The sequence below is a fragment of the Neopsephotus bourkii genome, unplaced genomic scaffold, assembly GCF_033783945.1.
Source record: "Neopsephotus bourkii isolate Nb327-2 ecotype Australia unplaced genomic scaffold, CSIRO-AGI_Nbou_v1 NB_1825, whole genome shotgun sequence".
Lineage (NCBI taxonomy): Eukaryota > Metazoa > Chordata > Aves > Psittaciformes > Psittacidae > Neopsephotus > Neopsephotus bourkii.
Window position 1 is genome coordinate 677,933 of NW_026902298.1, and position 21,270 is coordinate 699,202.

The 21,270-nt window shown below is 41.6% G+C and overlaps 1 protein-coding gene across 12 annotated transcripts in view; it reads right to left on the bottom strand.

The window, feature by feature from the left end:
- Positions 1 to 21,270, bottom strand: part of TENM4 (teneurin transmembrane protein 4) — a 755,206-nt gene that overhangs the window by 346,765 nt on the left and 387,171 nt on the right. For all 12 annotated transcript variants that reach the window (XM_061343269.1, XM_061343268.1, XM_061343271.1 and 9 more), the window contains 2 exons: positions 8,605 to 8,893; positions 4,089 to 4,358 (listed from right to left, as the gene is read on the bottom strand). In XM_061343269.1, coding sequence (XP_061199253.1) covers positions 4,089 to 4,358; positions 8,605 to 8,827 — 493 coding nt within the window. In that variant the 5' untranslated portion in view covers positions 8,828 to 8,893. The remainder of the gene's footprint in view (positions 1 to 4,088; positions 4,359 to 8,604; positions 8,894 to 21,270) is intronic.

Sequence of the window (21,270 nt, forward strand, 5' to 3'; positions counted from 1 at the left end):
GAAAGCACAGCAATGCTACAAACTATGGAAACTGGGGAAAGAGGGAGGCTTGTACAGCTGACAGAGACAGCATTCAATATGGACCATTCTCAGCAGCTATTGGTCTAGTTTACACTTACAAACTTTAGCACTGGAGCTCCTCTGACTGTCTCCTTCAGTGCCTAACTGCCTACGAACTGCTTACAAGGAGAGGAGGATCTAGGTGGCTTTTTTCAGCTGATAAAAGAGGTTGCTAAAGGGAGACCTCACTGCTGTCTTTTAACTCTTTCAGGTATGGTGATATATAGAAGGTGGAGTCAGAATGTCCTCAGAGATCCTCAGTGAGTGGATGACAGTTGTGGCAGTGGAAATTCTGACTGCCTATTAGGAAAATAGCTGTTCTCAACAAGCGTGGTCAGCATCAGAACCAGGACATAGAGGTGGTGGCCTCTCCATCCTGGGAGATACACACAGTGTAACTGAGCAAGGCTCTGAGCAACCCAATCTGACCTCAGTTACCCCTGCTGTAAGCAGGAGACTGGACTCAGCGATGCCTTCCAACATAAATTATTCTGTGGTATTGTACTTTTGCAGTACTTCTACTTCATAACTTTATGAGTATTTTGCTTTTAGTTTGTGACTGAACTGTTGCAAAGTAACTCAAGTTTCTGGAGGACTATTACCTTGTTCTCCTTCATTGTGCTCTTCTCTATATTAAGCAGTTGCTGGCTCAGTACAAAGCCTCTTCAGGGTTGCTTAAGGTAATGCCAGTTAACTCCAGGCTCAGATCCAAATGACCACCCACTTCAGGAACTTCTTTTGCTTGAATCAGTCTTACTGAGAAACAGTATGATCTAGTGTTAGAAAGAGGTTCCCTGAATACCATTGACTCTTCCAGGAACCAAACTCCTCCCTGTGCATGGGTGCAAACTGTTAATGGGAGTTCACAGTATCAGCTTAACTTAGATGGTCATATTGCAGGATAACGTCTTTGAAGTGACTGCTATATTGGCAGCAGAGAGTGACTGTATTATCCCCAGACAAGGTGCAGTAGCTTGAGTTGTTCCCTCTGCCCCCTTATTCTGCAAAGAGACCATCCAGATTGAGCAATGAGCAATGAAAGAGAAGCTACTGAGGCCGTTTGGGTATGCAGGATCTGAGCTGAAGGCAATGCCAGAGTTACAACTAAAGCTAACTCTTCGGTGAAAACAAATTCTTAACCTAGTAAGAGTATTCAACCTCCTGGAAGGCCTGGGAATAGTTTAGATAAAGTAGCGCATGGCTTTTCATGCCAGCTGCCTATACAGGTGATTTATGGACTGTAATATGCCATGGAACCAGAGCACTTCATTGGGTTACTTAAAGACAGAGGGGTGGATTGTGGCTGCACTTACTGTTCCTTCAAGGCATCACTACTCCTGAAGTAAAAGCAAACCTGCTTTTCGAGGGAGCCAGACCTCTCATTTTCTAAGAACAATAAATGTCTTGGTAGAATCGTGCTTTGACAACTTTGGATTTACAAACATCAGAAGTAAATTCTGATTATTTATTTTGGATAAATAATGAAGAGCATAAAAATTGCTGATGTTAACCTTCATTGGAAAAGTTGGTTTAATGGGCCCCATAAAATCTTCTATTGATGGCAGGTTCATAAAGCTCCATATTGACTTCAGCTAAAGGCTATAACTTCTATCAATACTGTCAACAATTAATATTGACTAATAAAAGTATCCTGTAAACTGAGTCATAGCATTATGTTACTTTATGCTGCCATTAGCAAAACTTCATGTCTTCTTGAAAACATTTCTCCTATAAATCTGGGATTTCTCAGAATAGCCTGTGTAATAGCTATAGCGGAGAGCCCAGTGTAACTGCTTACGTGCAGAAGGAGGAAACAGAGGGCAACCTTTGTGTTTGCTAAACCAAGCTTCTGAGAGGATCTCAGGCTTCATTTACTCCATCAGCAGCTTTCAGGATGGGAGAGGTTGATGTGAAAAGGTTTCTCACACCTTTATTTGTGCCAAATTACAAACCAAAAATGTCCACATTTTGTTTGCATTTGCGACTTTTCCTTATTTCTTCTTCTCTTCCCCCCTTGGACCGTTGTTTGGATAAATTTATATCACTGTTTCAACTGCAATCCCTATATTGGAATGATGTCTTTCAGCTCTGGGCAGGTTTTCCTGACCTGAACCTCGCTAATGTCTCTGACATGTACCCAGGGGTGTTTAAGCACCAGGTGGAGATCCCAAACAACATAGTTTGAATCATATTTTCTCTCAAGTTCCACCACCTCTTTTATTGTCAACTGCATACTGGACACGACCATTCTAGGTTATGCTACACAGACTGCATTTTTTAGTGTGATTTAGCCTTTCTCATTCCAAACGCTCAACATCTAAGACTGCAAATGCCTTGGGCCCAAAGAAACTCCTGCTACATTTGTAAAGCACTTAAAAACCCATCACGTATGTTCTCCACCTTTCTGTCTTCCCTTTTCTAATTGCTGTGAAACGGTGGTTCAACTGATGGTTAGCGTGTCATTGAATTTAAGGGAAGAGGAATTGAAGGTTGACTCAATCCTGACAGGTGTATCACTGCCTCTGTTTTTACTTTCAGTAAAGCCTTTCAAGGGTTGTGCTGTTGCTAATGTGTTGTTGCTAATGTAATTTCGTTTGTAAGTGATCTGTAGGTACAAAGTTGCATTTGCACATGTAGAGATAGCATTACAGAAAACAGCGATAAAGACTCCAGCAGCTAAAGTAATTCTTCCCGCTTAAGAGAAATGCTTTTCTTAGTAGGCATGGAAAGAAAAATGTATGGGATAGGATCACAGCTGCTCATACACCACCATGGACAGCACAAGAGAGAGATTCAGATACAGGCGAATGGGATGGATGTACAAGGTGTTTGCATTTGGTTTGTTTTCTAGCGATTGCTTGGGAATGTGCAAAACTCTAATTGACCGTGATGATCCCTCTGGGTTTTTATCCAGCCACAAGGCTTGCAAGGAAAACAGTATCATCTTGGCAGTGCATTCAAATGTCTGTTCAAATGGGTGCAACCCTGGAAGACACTACACTAAGTGAAAACATACTGTAAAGATAATTTAAAAAGACTCTTCTGTACATCCTTTGAACAGCAAGGCCGTTTGTCTTTGAACTTTGCCTAATATATCATTATCTGCAAGCAGAAACTTATTAAGCTTCTACTGTAATTTTGTTGGGAGTTAAACATAAAATCATGTGGGTGGTGTATGTCTCACCATGTCACGGCTTCCCAAGGAAAAGTTATCATCATTTGTCACTGTAATACTGTGGCAAAAAGCATAAAGAGAACAAGCAACACAGTCATTTCACATCAGCTTTCTGCGCTGAGCTCCAGCTCCCGATGACTTGTATTCAGCGGCTATATTAAGAAGCAGGCTGTGCCATAATTGAATTAAAGGTGCAAAGGCATATAGGGATGTGTGAACTCCCAGGTCAAGCTGCAATTGAATCAAAACCCTCTCTCCTCTCCTACACTGCTTAGCAGAACTGCTGACCAAAAGGTTCGCAGACCTACAAAACACAGGCAGGAGTCCCCGCAGCTGGAGACACAGAGTTAGAGAGATAAAAAATCTGTGACCTTCAGCTTTTATTTCACGCAAAGAAAGAGGCTTCTAAAAATATTTCACCATCGTTTTCCTTCAGAGAGCAGTCAGTTGATTTGCATAAATGAAACGGCTCCTGTCAAGGAACCAGCAAGGAAAAGAAGGAAATTATCTGCCCCGAAAATCTGTAGCAAAGATAAGAGCAGCATTGGCCAGAGAAGGGGAGATTTAAATGCTTTTTTTGTCTGAAAGGTCACTACAAAAAGCAAGGAGAGCATTACAGCCACTTAATGATCTCTGTCGCTGTGATAAATAAGCAGGATCTTATCCAGCAGTTTATTAACAAACACTCCGTAGGACAGTACAAAAGGCCACGACATGGGGCTATTAGAAGTGTGTTTTCACTGAGTCTGATTAATAAAACCCAACATGAAACCTAAGGAAGATTAAAGTGGAGTGGTAAGAGGCATTCCTGGTAGAGGCTGAGGCTGGCATCGCATGTGCTGTGACCACTTACCAGTTTCAGTGTTTTCATGCTCTGTGTCAGTGAGGGTGAGGTTGGAGTTGGCCCGGCTTGACAAGCAGGAGCTGCGTCCAGACTTGGTGTTGCGCCCCCAGAGCCTCACAGGATGCTCGGGTGACATGACCACGTCTGCCTCTGTGTCAGCATCTGAGCCGGTGCTGATGGAGTAGCCACAGTGCGGCAGCCCAATATCAGTCCGGTACAAAGTCCCGTGGGTGGGTGTCACATCTTCAAGACCCAGCTCTCGCAAAGAGAAGTTGGCTCCTGGGAGGAAACACAGCAACCTGGTTACTCTTGAATAGGGGATGGGTTCATATCACCCTAGTCAAGGGCAGAATCATTCAACCTCTGTCTTCAAGTGAGGCACAGCATTTCCTGTGTCCTGTATATCATAGAATCACAGAATGGTTGGGGTTGGGAAGGGCCTTAAAATTCCACAGGCAGGGACATCTTCCACTAGACCAGGTCCCTCAAAGCCTCACCCAACCTGGCCTGGAATAAATCATACCAAAGACTGAACAATATTATACCAAAGACTCCCCTCTTTTGTTGTCTTGCTTAGTGCGAGACCAAGTGACTATGACAAGACCAAAAATCAGCTGGATTCCTGCTTCTGGAACCTGACAAAAACACAGGGCATGTTCAATGAAATCATCAAATTTGAAAGCAAAGACAAACAGAGGAATGGTAGAATTATTTATGAGAGGCAAAAAGTAATCTTCTCGGGAGAGAAGCAAAATGAGGCATGCAATGATCAAAAGTCCTACCATGCACTTGGCAACTTTACTGCAATAGGAAATTTGAGTGAATTCTGCTCATTGAAACCCCTGAAATTACATACTGGGGATTTACATTTCCTTTGGCAATCTCAGTTTCCCCTTGCTGACCACTCACACCTTGACTCAGTTTAGCTATTCATTCTGACAGTCACAGCAGAGGTTATTTGGCTGTGAATACATGTAATTGCTGACTAAAAATACAACCTGAAGAATGACTCTTGAGTGAGTTCATGCCTAGTTACCTGCAGAACTTCAAAATCAGAGCAAATCAACGTGAAAAAGGCTTGAAACATTATCACACTTCGGAAAGTTGCACAATGGGGAGAGCAATGAGCAGCTCCACTTTAAGCCACATTTATTTATTAATGCATGCTTTTGTTTTTCAGCCCTGAATGTCTTTAAAAGAGTTTGGTCACCCCTGAGTGCCTTTAGTGGCTCTGTGCATTTATACAGCACAATGCACCCGTGATCCCGTTACACTATGCCTTGAAGGGATGGATTAAGGAACTGAGCAGTGTTTGCAGCACAGACATGCTTCAAAGGGACAAAGCCAAATGAGATCTCCAGCAAGGTTTGGGCCCAAACCTATGTTTGACCACTGAAGTTCATGTCTACTCATTACTGACATCTGTTCGTCAGGTCTGGACCTCGAGGTTGTATCCAAAACTGAGTTATGGTTCTCTCCCTTCCCAAAACCACACCATCATGTGGTTCTCCTCACATTTCCTTTTGCTGATGTTGAATATCACACAGTGGAAAATGTGTATCCAATAGAAACAGATTTATACTTTTCCAGAGTCTGGTTTAGCACTTGAGGAAACACCCTGGCTTTTTCCTGAGCCCTGCTGTGGGGAGAAGGTCTGTATTAGAGCACACAGGCATTGAGTGACCAGCTGGCCCAAAGTAGATGCTATTTTACTACACTTTTTAGTTTTGTTGACTTTGCAGCTCATAGCGAACAGGGAGAAGGTGTTTGAATGCAAGATGAATAATGGAGCTACATTTCTGTGTAAAGCTCAGAGAAAGAATTGTTTGCCATCAGGAAGAAATAACCAATGCTCAGCTAGTTCCAGATCTACAGCTGATAATACTCAAACCCTATAAAGCTTTTGTGAACTTCACACCTTTTTAATTGACTGAACAATACTAAAGCTTTCACACAGAGTGGACAGATAAGGTTGCTTAGGGCTCACACCTCCATCAAAACCTGGGACCTGGCTTGGGAAGCACAATGCAAGCTTGTGGCAAATTAATCCATTTAACTTGATTGCAAAGTGGTCTGAGAGAGTGTCCTCTGCCACTCCATAGCATGAGGTAGCAAATGAACTTGACCTAAGTTATTAACGCAAGGAAGCATTATCTCCCCAGAGACCTCATTCCTCTGCTCCAGTTTTGACTTTTGTGCAAGGCCAGGATAGTTTTTCAACCGTCCTCCATGGAGTACTGTAAAAGGTCATCTTTTGGTTTTGCTTGTGTGTTTGAGTCACTGATGGCGAGTTCCACCTTCCCGTGAAACAAGCCACATCATCAGACACGTCAATGTGCAGCATGACTGATGCTCTCCAGTTACAGCAGCTCATAAATTATGAAAAATGACTGCCACAATTAACTGAAAATCAAATTTATTTGCAATAAACAGCAGGAGATGCATCGATTTTCATATTCTATGCCCACCGTTGCCTTTTAAGCTGGAAGAACTGAAGTCAATAAAAGGAAGATAATAAATATCTGAGACTTTTAAATTCAGATCTGGTCTATTTTTTCCTGTGCTGACTTGCACGTTTGCTGGCACTCTCACTTGAGCTAAAACCATTTAAATGCTGACTTGTTTATTTACTGAATTTATTTGGTCAATTTGAAATGTTTCCCCCCTTCTGCCTCCCAAACCAATGCAGGAGAAAAATTCACTTTGCCTTGTTGATGTCAAGCAGGCTAATGAGGTTTGGTTTCAGGTGGCATGAGGCCAAGCAGCACCACAAAGTGAGGTTCATTCATGGCTTTCTGCCAGTGGAAAATGTGGCACAGAAAGTCTGCTAAAGGTGTTCAGGCCAGTTTTGAGGATAAACTGTGAGAAAACTATAAATTGAAGAATCTGTGGGTGATAAATCAGAAGCAGAACTGGTGCCCTGACAGGGTTAATCTTAATCTCTTCTCAGTTGATTTCAGCCATTTAGATCAGTGGTTTTTACTATTTCGTAGTACCCTACACAATTTTCCTAGGGGAATATGAACTTGTTTACAGCAAATTTATACTCCCTGTCAATAGACTGGCTTTATCTTATTTATCTTTTGTGGGCTTAGGAGGAGAAGTCCGTGGACCTGCACGGCCTCATAGACCTTCAGGTTGAAAACCGCTGACCTATTCACATCTATCCTGCACAGCGAATATATTGTATGAAGTGATCAAACTCAATGACCTAAAAGGTTTCCTTTTCTTTATAACTTCATAGATTCCTTAGTGAGGATGAAGTGTTTCAGAGTTGCTAAGAGGAAAACTCCTTTTATGATGCCAAAGTATTACTTTCAACACCTATTGGCCCTTTTGTTTATTATTGCTTGTTGCAGTTATCCTGAAACACAAACACCAAAACCATGTGCACAAAGATACTGCTGCAAGTCATTTTGCTTGTGCGTGCCTTCGAGATGAGTCTTGCACCAAAACCACAAGTGCATGGAGTTTGAAGAGTGAAATTAAGCAGCCCCCAAGTTAAATGAGTGCAGTTATATGCATTCCTTTTGGACAATCAGCTTCGCCAAGCTGCACAGAGAAGCCTAGGTCAGCTCTTTTATGTTCATTGTCTGGAATGCTGCCTACTCAATTTGACTCACTTTGCCACTTTGTGCTTTTTTTGATAGACTTCTAAAAATAATTTATGTGAAGCTCTGCTTGGTTTCTGAACTAAGACACTTGTGTCTCTATAGGAAAATGAAGATGAGGCTATAGCAGGGGCCAGAAATCTGCCTCACATAGGCAACAGCAGCAGTGAAAATATAACTGCATTGACATCAGGGTAGCAATAAAAAGAAGCCTATCTGGATTCTCTTTTAGGACTGTGGAGCCCATGCTGACCCTTGAACCTCCACATCTTCATAGCTACTGTGACCCAGAGTCACTAAATGGACTCCTGTAAGTCATAAAAATGGTTCTTTCCCACTCTTCTAAAATTGAAGCATGTTCCCATTTCAAATTGATGGCCTGCAGGCCGTGTACAATGCCAAGGGTGTTATTTTCCTTCTGCATCTTCCTTCTTCCATGTTTCTTGAGTTTTGATGTAGCCCAGATGGACAGTGTGGACAGTGGCACTCTTCCCTTCATTACCTCCTACCTTGGCATCCTTGCTGACTTCCTTCATGACATAATGAAATGGTCTCCTGAGCAGACAGGGACTTTCCATACCGTGTCAGTAGTGTGCAGCATGTGCACAGAGGGTCAGGTCTCATACTGAGAAGTGGCAAAGGGCTGTTGGAGGCAGAAAGACTAAGGCACAGAAAATATGACTTAGTAGATGTTAATGTTCCGTTACATTACATTCCATGTAGCATACTAGTGGTATCCCACATAATGACACTGGTTTGCACACATCCCATGTATGTGCAATATATGAAGATGTTCCTTTGTTCTCTCTTTTCTTGTATCTTGCTTTTGGGATCAGAGTCCTTCAAAGGTAGCCTCTGACCCAACCCCAGGTTAACTCATGCTCTTGCAGCAGCATCCACTAAAATGGACTCACCTGCTCGGCAGAATTCATCAGCCTCCTGGTGAACCATGTCTTTGACCCTGTTGCTGTAGGTCAACCTGGAGTCTTGATCATAAGCCTTCAGAGTCTCACTGGAGCTGTAGGACTTCTGTGGGACCTTGCTGTCCTCGCTTTCGGCTGAAGAGCTGGTGTAGCGGCGCTCAGTGTCACGGCGCCGAGTCAGAGATCGATACGGCTTCCTTTCTTTTACATCCATGGCACCCTGGTCCGAGTATTCAACATTAAAATAATGACGTCTGTGTGGTGGTCAGATTGGAATAACCTGGAAGAGAACAGGAAAAGAAATAGAATCATAGAATCATGGAGTAGTTTGGGTTGAAAGGAACCTCCAAAGGTCATCAAGTCCAACACCCCTCCAATGAGCAGGGACATAGAATCATAGAATAAATTGGGTTGGAAAGGACCTTCAAAGCTCATCTTGTCCAATGCCCCTGCATTGAACAGGACATCTTCAACTAGATCAGGTTTCCCAGAACCACTTCCAGCCTTAAGGATCAGGGCAGGATCTTTGGGCACCAGAAGGCTAATGTGCCTACTTAGAATAGAATAGTTAGGGTTAGAAAGGACCTCAACATCATCTAGTTGCAACCCCCCTGCCATGGGCAGGGACACCTCACACTACCATCTCACCCGAGGCTTCGTCCAACCTGGCCTTGAACACTGCTAGGGACAGAGCACTCACAACCTCCCTGGGCAACCCATTCCAGTACCTCACCACCCTAACAGGAAAGAATTCCTTCCTTATAACCAATTTAAACACCCTTTCACTGAACAAAAGAGATGTAACTTAATGGACTGCAGGAAAACCCTCCTTAGAACAATTACCAGTGAAAAGAAAGCCTCAATTATGTGTGACTCATTTAATGGTTGCCACAGCTAGTGGGACACATACAAGTGGCAACCCGCATCTGTCTGAACTGGGCACGCACTTGGGGATTTGAAACTGATTGTGATTTTCCTTGTCTTCTTTCCACAGGAAGTGATTCAGACACCTCCAGGAGTCACGTATTTGATCCATCAGTCACCTAATCTCTGGGAAATCAGGATGTGCTGAAATGTCTCCATTTGGGCAGCTAGAGAACATTGGAAAAGTGCTGTCTTCTAGTTTTAAAAGTGACAGATAGATTGTGAGGTCAGAATGAATGAATAGAAGAATGGGGCAGTGTAAGAAGACAAGAAGGAAGGGAGAGAGAGAAAAGAATGAAGGGGTGAGATATGAACAGAAATCAGATTGTAATGTCTTTTTACCCAGAGGGTTCATCTTTACTAAGCTAGAAATATATTAAAGCTTAAGCAGAGTTGAGAAAGTGTAAATAAATGATAGGGCTCTGCTTCATGTAACAGCATGAGCTGGGATTTAAGCCTGTTGGAAAACCAAAGTATATATATGCACCAGTATGCAAACAGACATATTTGCAGACAGAGCAAATATAGAAAATATCAGAAATAAAACATATATTCAAAGTATTTTTGTCAAAATTATCACAAAATTGTTTTTTCTTTTTATTATATGCAGCAGAAACCAAGAAGAAAAAGTCACTTGCAGCAAGATGGTAAAATATGTTTTTTTGACTATCTAAACTGGTTTATACTGGTAAAACCCGCAAACCAAACATTGAAACCTGAAATTACAGGCTGAGTTTCTCAGGAACTGAGTCCTTCTGACCACTAAAGAACAGAAACCGAGTCTCTAAATGCTGTACTATGGTATTGTTATTTATTGCCAGTACTTAAAATCAGAGAAGAAGATCAGAAAACCTATCAGTTCTTGGTTGTTTTCATAGCAAATACATATGGAAATGTGTTGGCAAGGACTGAATTGCATTGTGCTGGCATTTCTCTCTTGAAAGGCTGAATCCTGAACTCACTAATAATATCTTACTGCACTACGATTCTTAGATCCCAGCCTCAGATGCCGTGCCCTGGGTTTGTGTTGCAGCACAACACAGCTATGGTGCAGTAGTCGAGGATGGATGCGCTGTGAGCTTTGCAGGTTGGTTTAGAGGGATGTAGTGTAACAACAGTTGTGGCTGTCAAAACCATGAGCCTGACGGAAGACTCTGCACAGTTTCTGATAACCTACAATTCATAATACTAATGCAGAAGCTTGAAAACAGCGTCTTATTACTAATTCCTCACTTGCTCTCTGGCACAAACATAACTAAGCAAATTTTTGAGCTGAAGAAAGACTACGGGAGAGATCAAAAGCTGCTGCATGGCTGTGAATACACCTGCACCTGGGTGAAGAAAAAGGGGGTCCCACTCCTATTTTGGCAGTTCTAACTTTGCTAAGACAGGTTTTGCCCCTTTAACTTCCCAAATGAACTTTGCAATGACAGAATCCCAGTTCCAAAGACTTTTACAGTTTCTGTGGCACTCTTCCCGGAAATTAAGATGCTACCTTAAAAAAAAATCCACTTAATGCTCTCCCAATCTATACCAGCAATGGCAGCAGACCAAGTTCACACTTCCTATTTGTCAGCAAAAGGCATAGAAACTACTGAACACAACTGGAAGAGGGTAGTGGGGGGTAAAAGGTTGGAGTGTCTTGTAATTGAGCTATGTTTAAGTCATCCACAGATCTTTGAGTGCCACTTTGATTTTAAACATGTGTTTAAACCCACCAAACTCACTGACTTCGATCCATTCATGTAAGTTCAATACCAATAGGATTACTCACCAGCCAAAATTTCCGCACGTTAAATGTTTTGCAGAGTTAAGGCCTGAGAGGTGCAAAAACTAAATGCTGAATGTGGAAGCAATAGTGAAGGAAGTGGTTTTATGCTAAGCAGCAGTAGTAGTGTGCAAGAGATCTACCGAATATTGGTAGCTATTTTGCTGTATTGAATCAAACATATTGGCAATTTCACACTGGAGAGAGATAAAAGGAACAGAGCATCTGATTGTTTTTCAGTGAACTGTCTTCCTCCCTTAAAACAAAATCAAAGCTTTTTTTTTTTGGCTTGAAAAACTGTGACTTTTCTTTTTACAACAGTTATTGAATTGGTTTGTCTCCTTTATACCTTCTCTGTTTGTGTGAAACCCTCAAAAGGAGCAGGTTTGCTAGACCTTTTAATAAAACACCTTAAAATAGGCTCCTTCACAATGACGTTGTAGTCAGAGCTGTTATAATGAGCACTGAAATTGTGGTTTATTGTCACGGGGAATAGAGATAGCAAAATGTGAGGGAGAAGTGGTTACTATATAAGAAAGAAATAGGGAAAGGTGGCTTCAATCTGCTTACGAGTATTGCAACTCCTACCAAGGGCCAGTCATTTAAAACCCCTCTACTGGGAGGGGCACACAAGCCAAGAAAACCTTTCTGCACAGTTAGAGCCACAGGGTACAAGCAGAGTCTGTAATTACCATTAGTAACCTTGCGACATAGGAAATGGCCAAAAAACCCATCAGGAAATTGACTGAATTCCCACCAGATGAAGGTTTTTCTTTTTGAAAAGAAAGGTGCTGAAAATCTGAAATTCCTCCTACAGTTCATCAAAAATAGTCCTGTAAATTTGCACCATTCAAATTCACATTCCTCTATAACAGTGCTTCAATTCCCAAGTCATTCGTGTCTTTATAAGTTTAACTCTCCTTAGCCCTTTTCTTTCTCTGTCTCTCGCCACTTGGCTTGACTTTTCAACTAGAAAGGTCACCCCAAAACACATCATGAAGCATTCTTTTTATTGTTCCTTTTATTTAAAGAAGGCACCATGGCATTGAACTGACTTAAGTAAGTTTCCAGCACCTCTCCATGGACGTGCAGTTCTTGTCATTTCATTTTTATGGCCCAATTCCCAGACGGTTTTGATACCTCGCCTTCAATAGAGTTTTGTTGTCAGGGAATTTGCCTCACAGTGTTTCTGTGATAGATTATTATTTTTCTATCTGCTACTCCTTGTGTCTTGATTTCACTTCTGCTACAATTTCACCCGTGCCATCAACACCTCACATTTTTCCTGAGTTCTCTGGCACACGGTGAATACAAAGAATCACACTCGTCTCAGTTACATACTCAACCACCGGCTTCTTTCCGCCTCTAGCTCGTGATTGCTCCTCATAATTTTAAAAGCTTCCATAAACTTGCTGGATATAAAAACCCAAAGCTTCTAACATTGTCCTTTCCATCGCCTCACTCCTCCCTCCACAAAAGCACAGAAGCCTTCTGGGCTGAAAACTTAAGACTCAAATGCAGCTGATTTTAGGCTCTTTAATGTATTTTGTGTAGATATAATGTGATCTCAGTCCCTAGGTAATGCAGAGGATTATTACCGCATACCTGGAAGTGTTCAAGAGCAGGCTGGACAGGGCTTTGGGAAACACGGTTTACTGGAAGATGTCCCCGCCCGTGGCAGGGGTTGGAACTGGATGAGCTTTAAGATCCCTTCCAACCCAGATTGTTTTGTGATCATGCTCTGAACCATTTCTATTTAGGAAGAACTTTCTTGTCCTACAATGCAGTGTTTCTGGCTCAGTTTGATTCTTTCATCATACTGCTGTCTGCATAACATATAAAATTTCACCTTATTTCTTTACTCCAGGCCAGTTAATGGCAATAGCCATTCTTACTTCTGTCAGCCCTCTGAGTGTATGATCCCAGCTGGACCACAAGCTGGTTTGGAGTATAATCCACAACAAAAGGATCCTCCAGGCTTTATTTATTCAACTCAGAAAAATTCCACTGACCCCAGAAAGTGTTCTTCACATGCTAAAGCCTGTAAAATCAGACTCCTTAACATAGTTATATTTTTAAGAGGTGATGGACTCTTGTTGCATCCTTGCATATATGTCAAGAAGCAGAATGAAGAAATGAGTTTTCTAGTTCTGGTGCAGCAGTGCAGTAAACACAACACTTATTTGCAGCTCTTTTTATGTTGCTTTTGCTTTGGTTGGCTCCCAAATAATCCTTTTTTATTATGTTTTATCCTTTCTATCTATCCTTCTCATTCTCGGTTCTGTTGCTTTTTTTGTTGCTCTTTGGAGCTTTGATTAACCACACTGGCTTTGTGCTGCAGAATCACAGTCAATGAATGGCAAGGGGAATGATTTATTTTCTGAGTCACCGCTCAAAAGACAAACTTTCATCAATCAAAAAGCAGACAAGAGAGTATGACACCACAAAGAGATATACTAGGAGGTGCTTACAGCAAAAAGGACAGGTGGTCTTTGATAGCTGACTTACGTTGCAGGTCGCTAATCACAGAGATTAGCAGCAAGGTGATAGACAGTGCCTGTTCTGGAAGGCAGCGTGTCACATCATCCAATTTTCTGTCAAAATGTGAGGGTTTAAAAGCTAGAGATAGCTTTATGTGTTTCCTATATAGTTATGGCAATGGGATGATGAGAAACCTGGAAGAGTGAAATACATTGTCTGCATGAACACGTGAATCCTTGGTGAGTTGATTCGGTTCACCTTTGCGCTGCAATAAGCTAAGCAACTTCCCACAGTCATCGGTTTTCCTCCACAAAACTGCCTATGCAAAAATGGCATTGTCTTACTTGGCAGGGCCTGCTTTTTGTCTTCTTAAAGTAGATCTTCTCATTCCACTGCTTAAGGCAATTTTTTTCCCCCTATTTTTTATTGCTGCTGCCCTTTGTAGAATGACTACAGCCACGGAATACTGAGCAGCAAGCTGGATTTTATTTTCCCTTCTTTGAGCTCCACAAATCAAATCATTAACTAAGGCCTAATGCTGGTAAGTAGTGAGCAAGTATCCTTTTCTTCACTTTATAGAGGAAGAGCTGAGGCATGGGAAGTCCAAGTGACTTGCTTAAGGTGGTACAAGAAGAAAGCAGCACAACTGAGGGCAGACTCCTGATCTCCCAAGCTGAGTCTGATCCTGAGCCTTGGATTTGTTGAGAATCAAGTCATGTAAGCACAGTAGAATACTTAATTTAAGAATTCTTGGCCAATGCATGCCTGAAATCTTTGTGTGAGAGGAGTTGTATGATCCTCAGGTATTATTAACAAGATGCTCTTTCATGTTTGGATAGTGCCCTTCAGTCAGAAAGACTGTGGAGCATGTACAATTGCAATTGTACCTGACCAGTGAAGTCCCATGGTGAATGATGAAAACCCCACTCAGACTCAAAAGAAAAGAGTTTTTTGCCATGTGTGCATTAATCTTCTCCAAAACACCACTGGATATTAAGGTCAAACCAGCAATGTTAGTTGAGAAATTAGCTCCAACTCAGGACCCAAAGCAGCAGCTGAAGATGTCGTGAGTTCAGATGCTTAAATGACTTTTTGGCTCTGCCTATCACTTGAGATTTAACATCTTACTTGAAACAACACAGCCCACTGTGACAGTCCCACCACACCTTCATAAGGATGCAAATGCCTGCTTCAAGGCTTCATATTCTGGTTTCATGACACAAAATGCTGAACCTGAGAAATCTTATTTGGTCATTTCTGTTTGTCCAGAAAAATCTGTGCTATTGCTTGCCATTCCGCACCTGGTCTAAAGCACAAAGCCAGCAGAAAAGTAGTGTTGAATCTTCTGATATATTCAGCAAATATTTAAACATGTACTTAGGGGTGATTCAAACCAAATTTGTATTGCCAGGTGATCAGAGGCTGCGACGATGTGATCTTAGCAAATACCCGACCACGGCTCAAACAGTGTGATGTTATTTACCAGGTTTCTGGGAGATTCTTCTATAACATAAAAGACTGCTCTGTTCTTTATTAAACTTTAAGCTTCAGATTTATAACAGAGGTTCAAATCCCAGGAGGTCTTTCTAGGAAATAAATTAAGCTGTAGGTATAACATCCTCTCACATTTTTGGCAAAGGCTTTGGAAAGAAGCAGGCACAGGAGAGAAGAATGAAGAGTCGAGTTAACACTGTTTGGCTTCAACCCAGTGCTTAAAGAAACTAACAAAAACTCCCTTTTCTGATCCCAACCACTAAGCCTTTCTTTCGACTGGTAAGAGGCTTGCTAAGCAATTGGTGACGTCCTGGCCAAAAGATGTGGTTTTGTGACCTTTCCGTGAATAAATCTAAAACTGCAATGCAATGAGGCTGGAGGCCCAGGAAAGCTTGAAACAGTAGTTGAGATTTGAAGGATGGTGGGAAAACATGAAGAGGGCTGGAATGCAATTATCTCTGATTTGCAAACCCCTAAGTCTTTCCTCATGGGCTGCAGCCTTCAGCCTGTGTTAGGGGAAGGTTTGGGGGCCAGAAGTTTAAGAAGCTTGCAAATAGTCTTTGATTGGTATAAGCAGTTTGCTGCTGCAGTCATCAGAACCCTCCAGTGCCTTCCCCAAAATGGAAATTGCTTTGGGAACAATCTAGTCTTTATATTAAAATACTCCTTATGAGTCTATTAGCCATTCTTGGACGAAGTGGGTTTTCTTCAAACTTCAGTTTAATAGATAATGCATAAGGGTATTTAAATAATAAATGCCAGAAGAGCCAGCCTGACAATGTAGACTGATTTAGGTTCAGCCTGCAAATTGTTCCTGACTTGCTATGTCAGACTCAAGGTTTAGGTGTGTGGTGTGCCAGACATCCATAAACTGTGCAAAACCAGCTTGTGTATCGACGAGTCCCAGTGTGAGAAAGACCTGCATGGCATCACATGCAGGCAGTCACTGAATGAATCCCACTAAAGCATTCCCATTCTTCCTCCATCACATGCCATCTGCTAATCTGTGCTGCTTCCTGGAATATGGGAGACTAAGATTTAAACCCTTAATTTGAATTTTATAGGATGAAGTATTGAATGTGTCTCAGAGGTATCTAGGTGAAAGCCCTAAGTTTGCTCAGTCTGTTTGGGGAACTCTACTTTTCCCTCCAAAACCCCAAATCAGAGTCTGTGTTCTATCTGAAACACAACAAAATGTCTTTGATCTTCTCTAGTCATCTCCTAGACAATAAGAAAAGGCTGGTACAGGGCTCACCCAGGGTGATAAGCTTTGTGCCCACTCATGGGTAAGCTCTGTAGCTAATTCTTAGTGGTCTTCTGTGGCCTACAGGCAACCTTTATAATAACAGGGTGGCCCATATGAAAACAGCAAGAATCCCCAGACAAATCCCATGCACACCTTGTGCCATTCAACCTCTTCATCCCACCATTTGGCGAGGGAATTCCCACACTTAGGTACACTCCTGTATCCCTGCTTCTTTGCCAAGTAAACAACAAGGAACCTACATCTTTTTGTTATCCCTGTACTCAATGCAGTCATAAGCAATGTTTTCATTTCTATGAGCTTCTAGGAAAAATAGGAGGAAACAATGGCTTTTCTCTGCATAGGGGTGTACAAAGCAGAACTAGCAATCATGGTAAGGATTCAACTGAACTCTTTTTTACACAGGAAAACTTTATGCAGGGTTGTGCATTAACTGCTCAAATAGCTGACAATACTCAACAACTTCATGCTTGTTCTCTATATCTATTTGACCATCCTATGAAGTGCTCCTGAAATCATGCAAAGCAGAATGATTATACTGCTCAAGGACCATCAAGCTCTATATCCTGTCTCCCAGTGTTGAGCACTTTGGAAAAGAAGGGAAGAGTAGTTGGGAACAGTGATTTAAGGAATAAGGTTCACTTCTAGAAGTTCAGCAAATTTCTTAGCAAGACCATTGGATTTGACAGGCCTTCATGGTCCTGTCCTATGAGGCTTTCCCTAACCCCCTTTGACTCTTAAATGCTTTTGGCCTTTGTCAAATCCTGTAAGCAGTCCCCCAATGTGATTATGTGTTGTGTGAAAAAGCACACAGCCTTTGCCATAAGATCAAGGCTTTGAACTCGTACCCACTCTCGGATGTACCTTATTCATCACTATTCTACATTATTTCTGATCTTATGGGAGAGAAATGAATGAAGGCTGGGATTCTTTTAGGAGAGAAGGCATGTCTGCCTTTTCTCCCTTCAGTCAGCACTGCAGGCTCTAATCCTGCCTGCAAACAGACTGACACTATCAGGAGTGGCTGTGTTTGCTGCAGGAAAGCTAAGAAAGAGCAAACTGTTGGTAGATAAAGTTTAAAGCATAAACCTTGTCATGTGTCTGTATCCCTCAGTAAAATCATCACGTTGGTCTGCACCTTGGATGTGAAACAGAGTTCAGTGCACATCTCCTGTTCTCTACCCTTTGGATGCAACCCGGTGTCTGAGCTGCTTGAACGGAAGGTTGACAGCTTGACTGGAAGATTTGTAATGGGTTTTGGGGTTTTTGTTTGGCTTGGCTGTGAAAGTAATAGAATAAGAGTTTATGTTTGCATTGGCTTTTATTACTGCAATAGAATGTCAGGGGATGCCTTAGGCTCAACTGAGTTTGGAAGAATATACTCAAATGTATGCTCAAAAAACATTGCTAGGCAGAAATTCATTTTGTACCTGCCTATTTATTAACACTATTTATACAGACACTCTGCAGAACAATATGATGGGAAACTTCCTACAGCAAAGGGAAGCTCTGGCCTAATCAGGTAGGACAAACAGCATAGGGAAATGTGAGTATTACCATCCCTCTTCTGCAGGCAAAGGCAAGTGTCCTGTCCAGATTACAGGACCCAAGCAAGTAACACCCCAAAATCCTGCAGGACTAGTCACAGACAACCTGTCCTTGTCTTACTACAGTATCACGTGTAAAATTGCCCCTGCTCTTGTCACAGATGATGTGGTTCTGGGCAATCCGTCTTCACTTTGCTTCAGCAGGGAAAGAAGCAAGCCTGTTTTCCTGTTCTGATAAAATCCCCCAAAGAGTAAAACTTCAAACTCAGTTTATTAAAATATGAATTATCTGCAAAAAGGCTGCAAAGTCCCATGAATTGATTTCTGATTGTCTGTGGACTTATTTTAGGACTTCTCTGTGAGATAATCAGAGTGCATTGAGAGATGTTAGTGATTGATTAATCAGTATAACCCCTACTGCGTCCAATGCTTAACTTTCAATTACACATCAAGCTTATGCAGTAGGCAACGTATTTTTCTTAGGTAAAATGCTATGGGGAGAAAATAGAGATAAAAATAGTAAATTAGAAATAGAAAATAATCACTATTTCATTTTTTTCTTAAACAAAGGGCTCCCTCATTACAATAACAAGGAAGGGTATCACCTCTAAGAACATTCTAAGCAGATGCAATCCCTCTTACAAAGAGAACTCTATCCGGCATCCCCACAAATCCACTGTCTGCTTGACACAGACTATACTCTGTCAAGAGGACTTACATCTGGTTGCAGCTCAGCACTGACGTGTACAGGGTATGAACTTCCAAAATAGACTTTGATGAACTCTTCCAGATGTACAAATGCTGCAGGACTGCAAGATGGTAGGGCAAGGGGCAATGGGTTCAAGCTTAAACAGGGGAGATTTAGATTACCTATAGGGAAGAAGTTCTTCCCTGTGAGGGTGCTGAGAAGCTGTGGCTGCACCATCCCTGGCAGTGTTCAAGGCCAGGTTGGACACAGGGGCTTGGAGCAAGCTGCTCCAGTGGAAGGGGTCCCTGGCAGCACAAACATTCTATGATTCTATGTATTAAGGAGGGGGCTTAATAAGGTAATGACAAGTGGTAATGTAGCTCAGCTAAAAACATATACCGCTGCATTTATACTCTCCTTGCAAAAATCTGCTGTCCTACTTGCTCAAAGTATCAGAATAACAGCAGGGTTTATTTTTATTTACTTCTGGCCTTTTTACCACCATGGTAAAAACCCAGAAGGTAAAATTGAGATTCTGATTTTATGTTTCAATTGTAAATCTACATGGCAGGGTGAGCAGGCTGCCCATGTACATACAATTTGTCTCACCTAACTTCGGATCTAAGTCCTGCAAACATCTACAGCCAGTCACACTTGATTCCTTCTACAATCAGTGAAGAAAAACAAAAAGGCATTTATAGAGCAAGATTCATTAAAAACTATTTCAGACATCTATTACAGACACAGGTAAAATGTTACCTGCAAGTGACTCTTTCTCTATTGACTCCGAGGGGACCCTAGGTTGAGAGCACAGACAGGAAGGAAGGTGACCTGAACAAGGTCATGCAGGAAGTCAATGTCCAAGACTGCACAAACCCCAGCTCCTGCTTGCACTTCAGAAGCCTGTTACTGGAGTTGTTGGATTCTGTACCAGTATTCATGAAAACCAAGTGGCTTTCACATTTTTCAGTACAGAAAATGCTAGGTAAGAGATTAAGTGATTTATCCAAGTCCAAACTGGAAACTAAATTATAGATTATTAGTACTAAGACCACTTATTTAGTGACCAAGTGATAAGTCATTCAGTTTTCGACAGGAAAATGTCTTGTATTTGACTTTTTGTGTGGCAAAACAGAATTACTTATTAAGTAAGTCATTCTTACAATGAAGAGAAAGTTTGTATGCCATTTAATGAAACGAGTGGAAAGGCTCACTGTTCTGCTGAAGGAGAGCTTTGCTACCATGCCGAGGAATCCAGCCTGAGGAATATACAGCAAAAAGACCTTGTGGGGAGAAAAGGGAAAGGGGAGGGGAGGAGGCAGTTGAAGATGTAAATGGCTCTTCTTAGCCATACCTTTACTGACTACTTAGACCAAAGATTAGAAGTAATTGAACTAGCTCTCAGTCAACAAAAGATGCAAATAGATCGTAAAGCAGAGTAGGATTACATTAATTTACACTAAAGCAAGAGTAATTAGTCAGTGTTTGTGCAGTGCTTAGAAAGCAGAAAATGCTACATAAATGTTAATTATTACTATTTGTTTCAAATAGGTGCAACAAACACAATCTTTTATATGTCATAGGAGGGAAAAGACAACAATGCAAAACTCAGTAATGGGGCTGCAGCATTTAACTGAGACATAGCAAAGCACATTGGGAAAGACACACAGGTCTTATTCAGTTGCTATCTTTGAACTGTGAACGTTTCATTTCAAGTCATAAGATGACTTTCTATCTCTGGAAAGCCTGTTTTATGGAAAATGAAAACCAAAAATCCCTCACCCGAAACACCAGGGCTAGATGCTTATCGCGAGGCCACTACTTCTGCAGTGTACTGTGTGCATTTCTGACCTTGCACAAGGTTAAAAGACAAGAGAATTTAAGAGATGGAGGCCATGGGTTTAAGTAACGAGTTAATCATCTTCGTTTGGACCATGCAATCCTTCCTGAGATGAAGAGATAGCAATGTCTTCGCCACAGAAGCGAGAGTCTGGGAAACAGCACTGGTTTCCCTTATGCTTAGCTGTGCCACAAATTTATTGTGTGATCCTGGACAAAGCATTTAACCTTTTGGGCCCATTTTATGAAAAACAGATATAAACGTTCTCAGCTGTTTCACAGCCAAGGAAAAGGGTCCTATTTGATGCTTTTAAACATGTCATTTAAATAAATAATCTAGGGGATATGTATCACTATTAAGAAGATGACCAAGAGAGTCTAGGAGTCTAACAAGAAACTTATTAGGTGAGATCATACAGTTTCAGGATGGATTCTGGGCCATGACATGCTAATGATTTGCAAAGATTATTAAGCTCGTCAGAATCATGGACATAAAAGTGAAGTAAAATGCTTATCTGCTTTTTTGCAGTAAGTTCTTGACCCAATTTCCTTCCTACCTTGGCAAACACTTGCAGAGAAGAATGATAAATAACAGAGGTCCGACCATTTTGTGTGGTTTAGAAATCGCAAAGGATAATTCAATTAAAAAAGC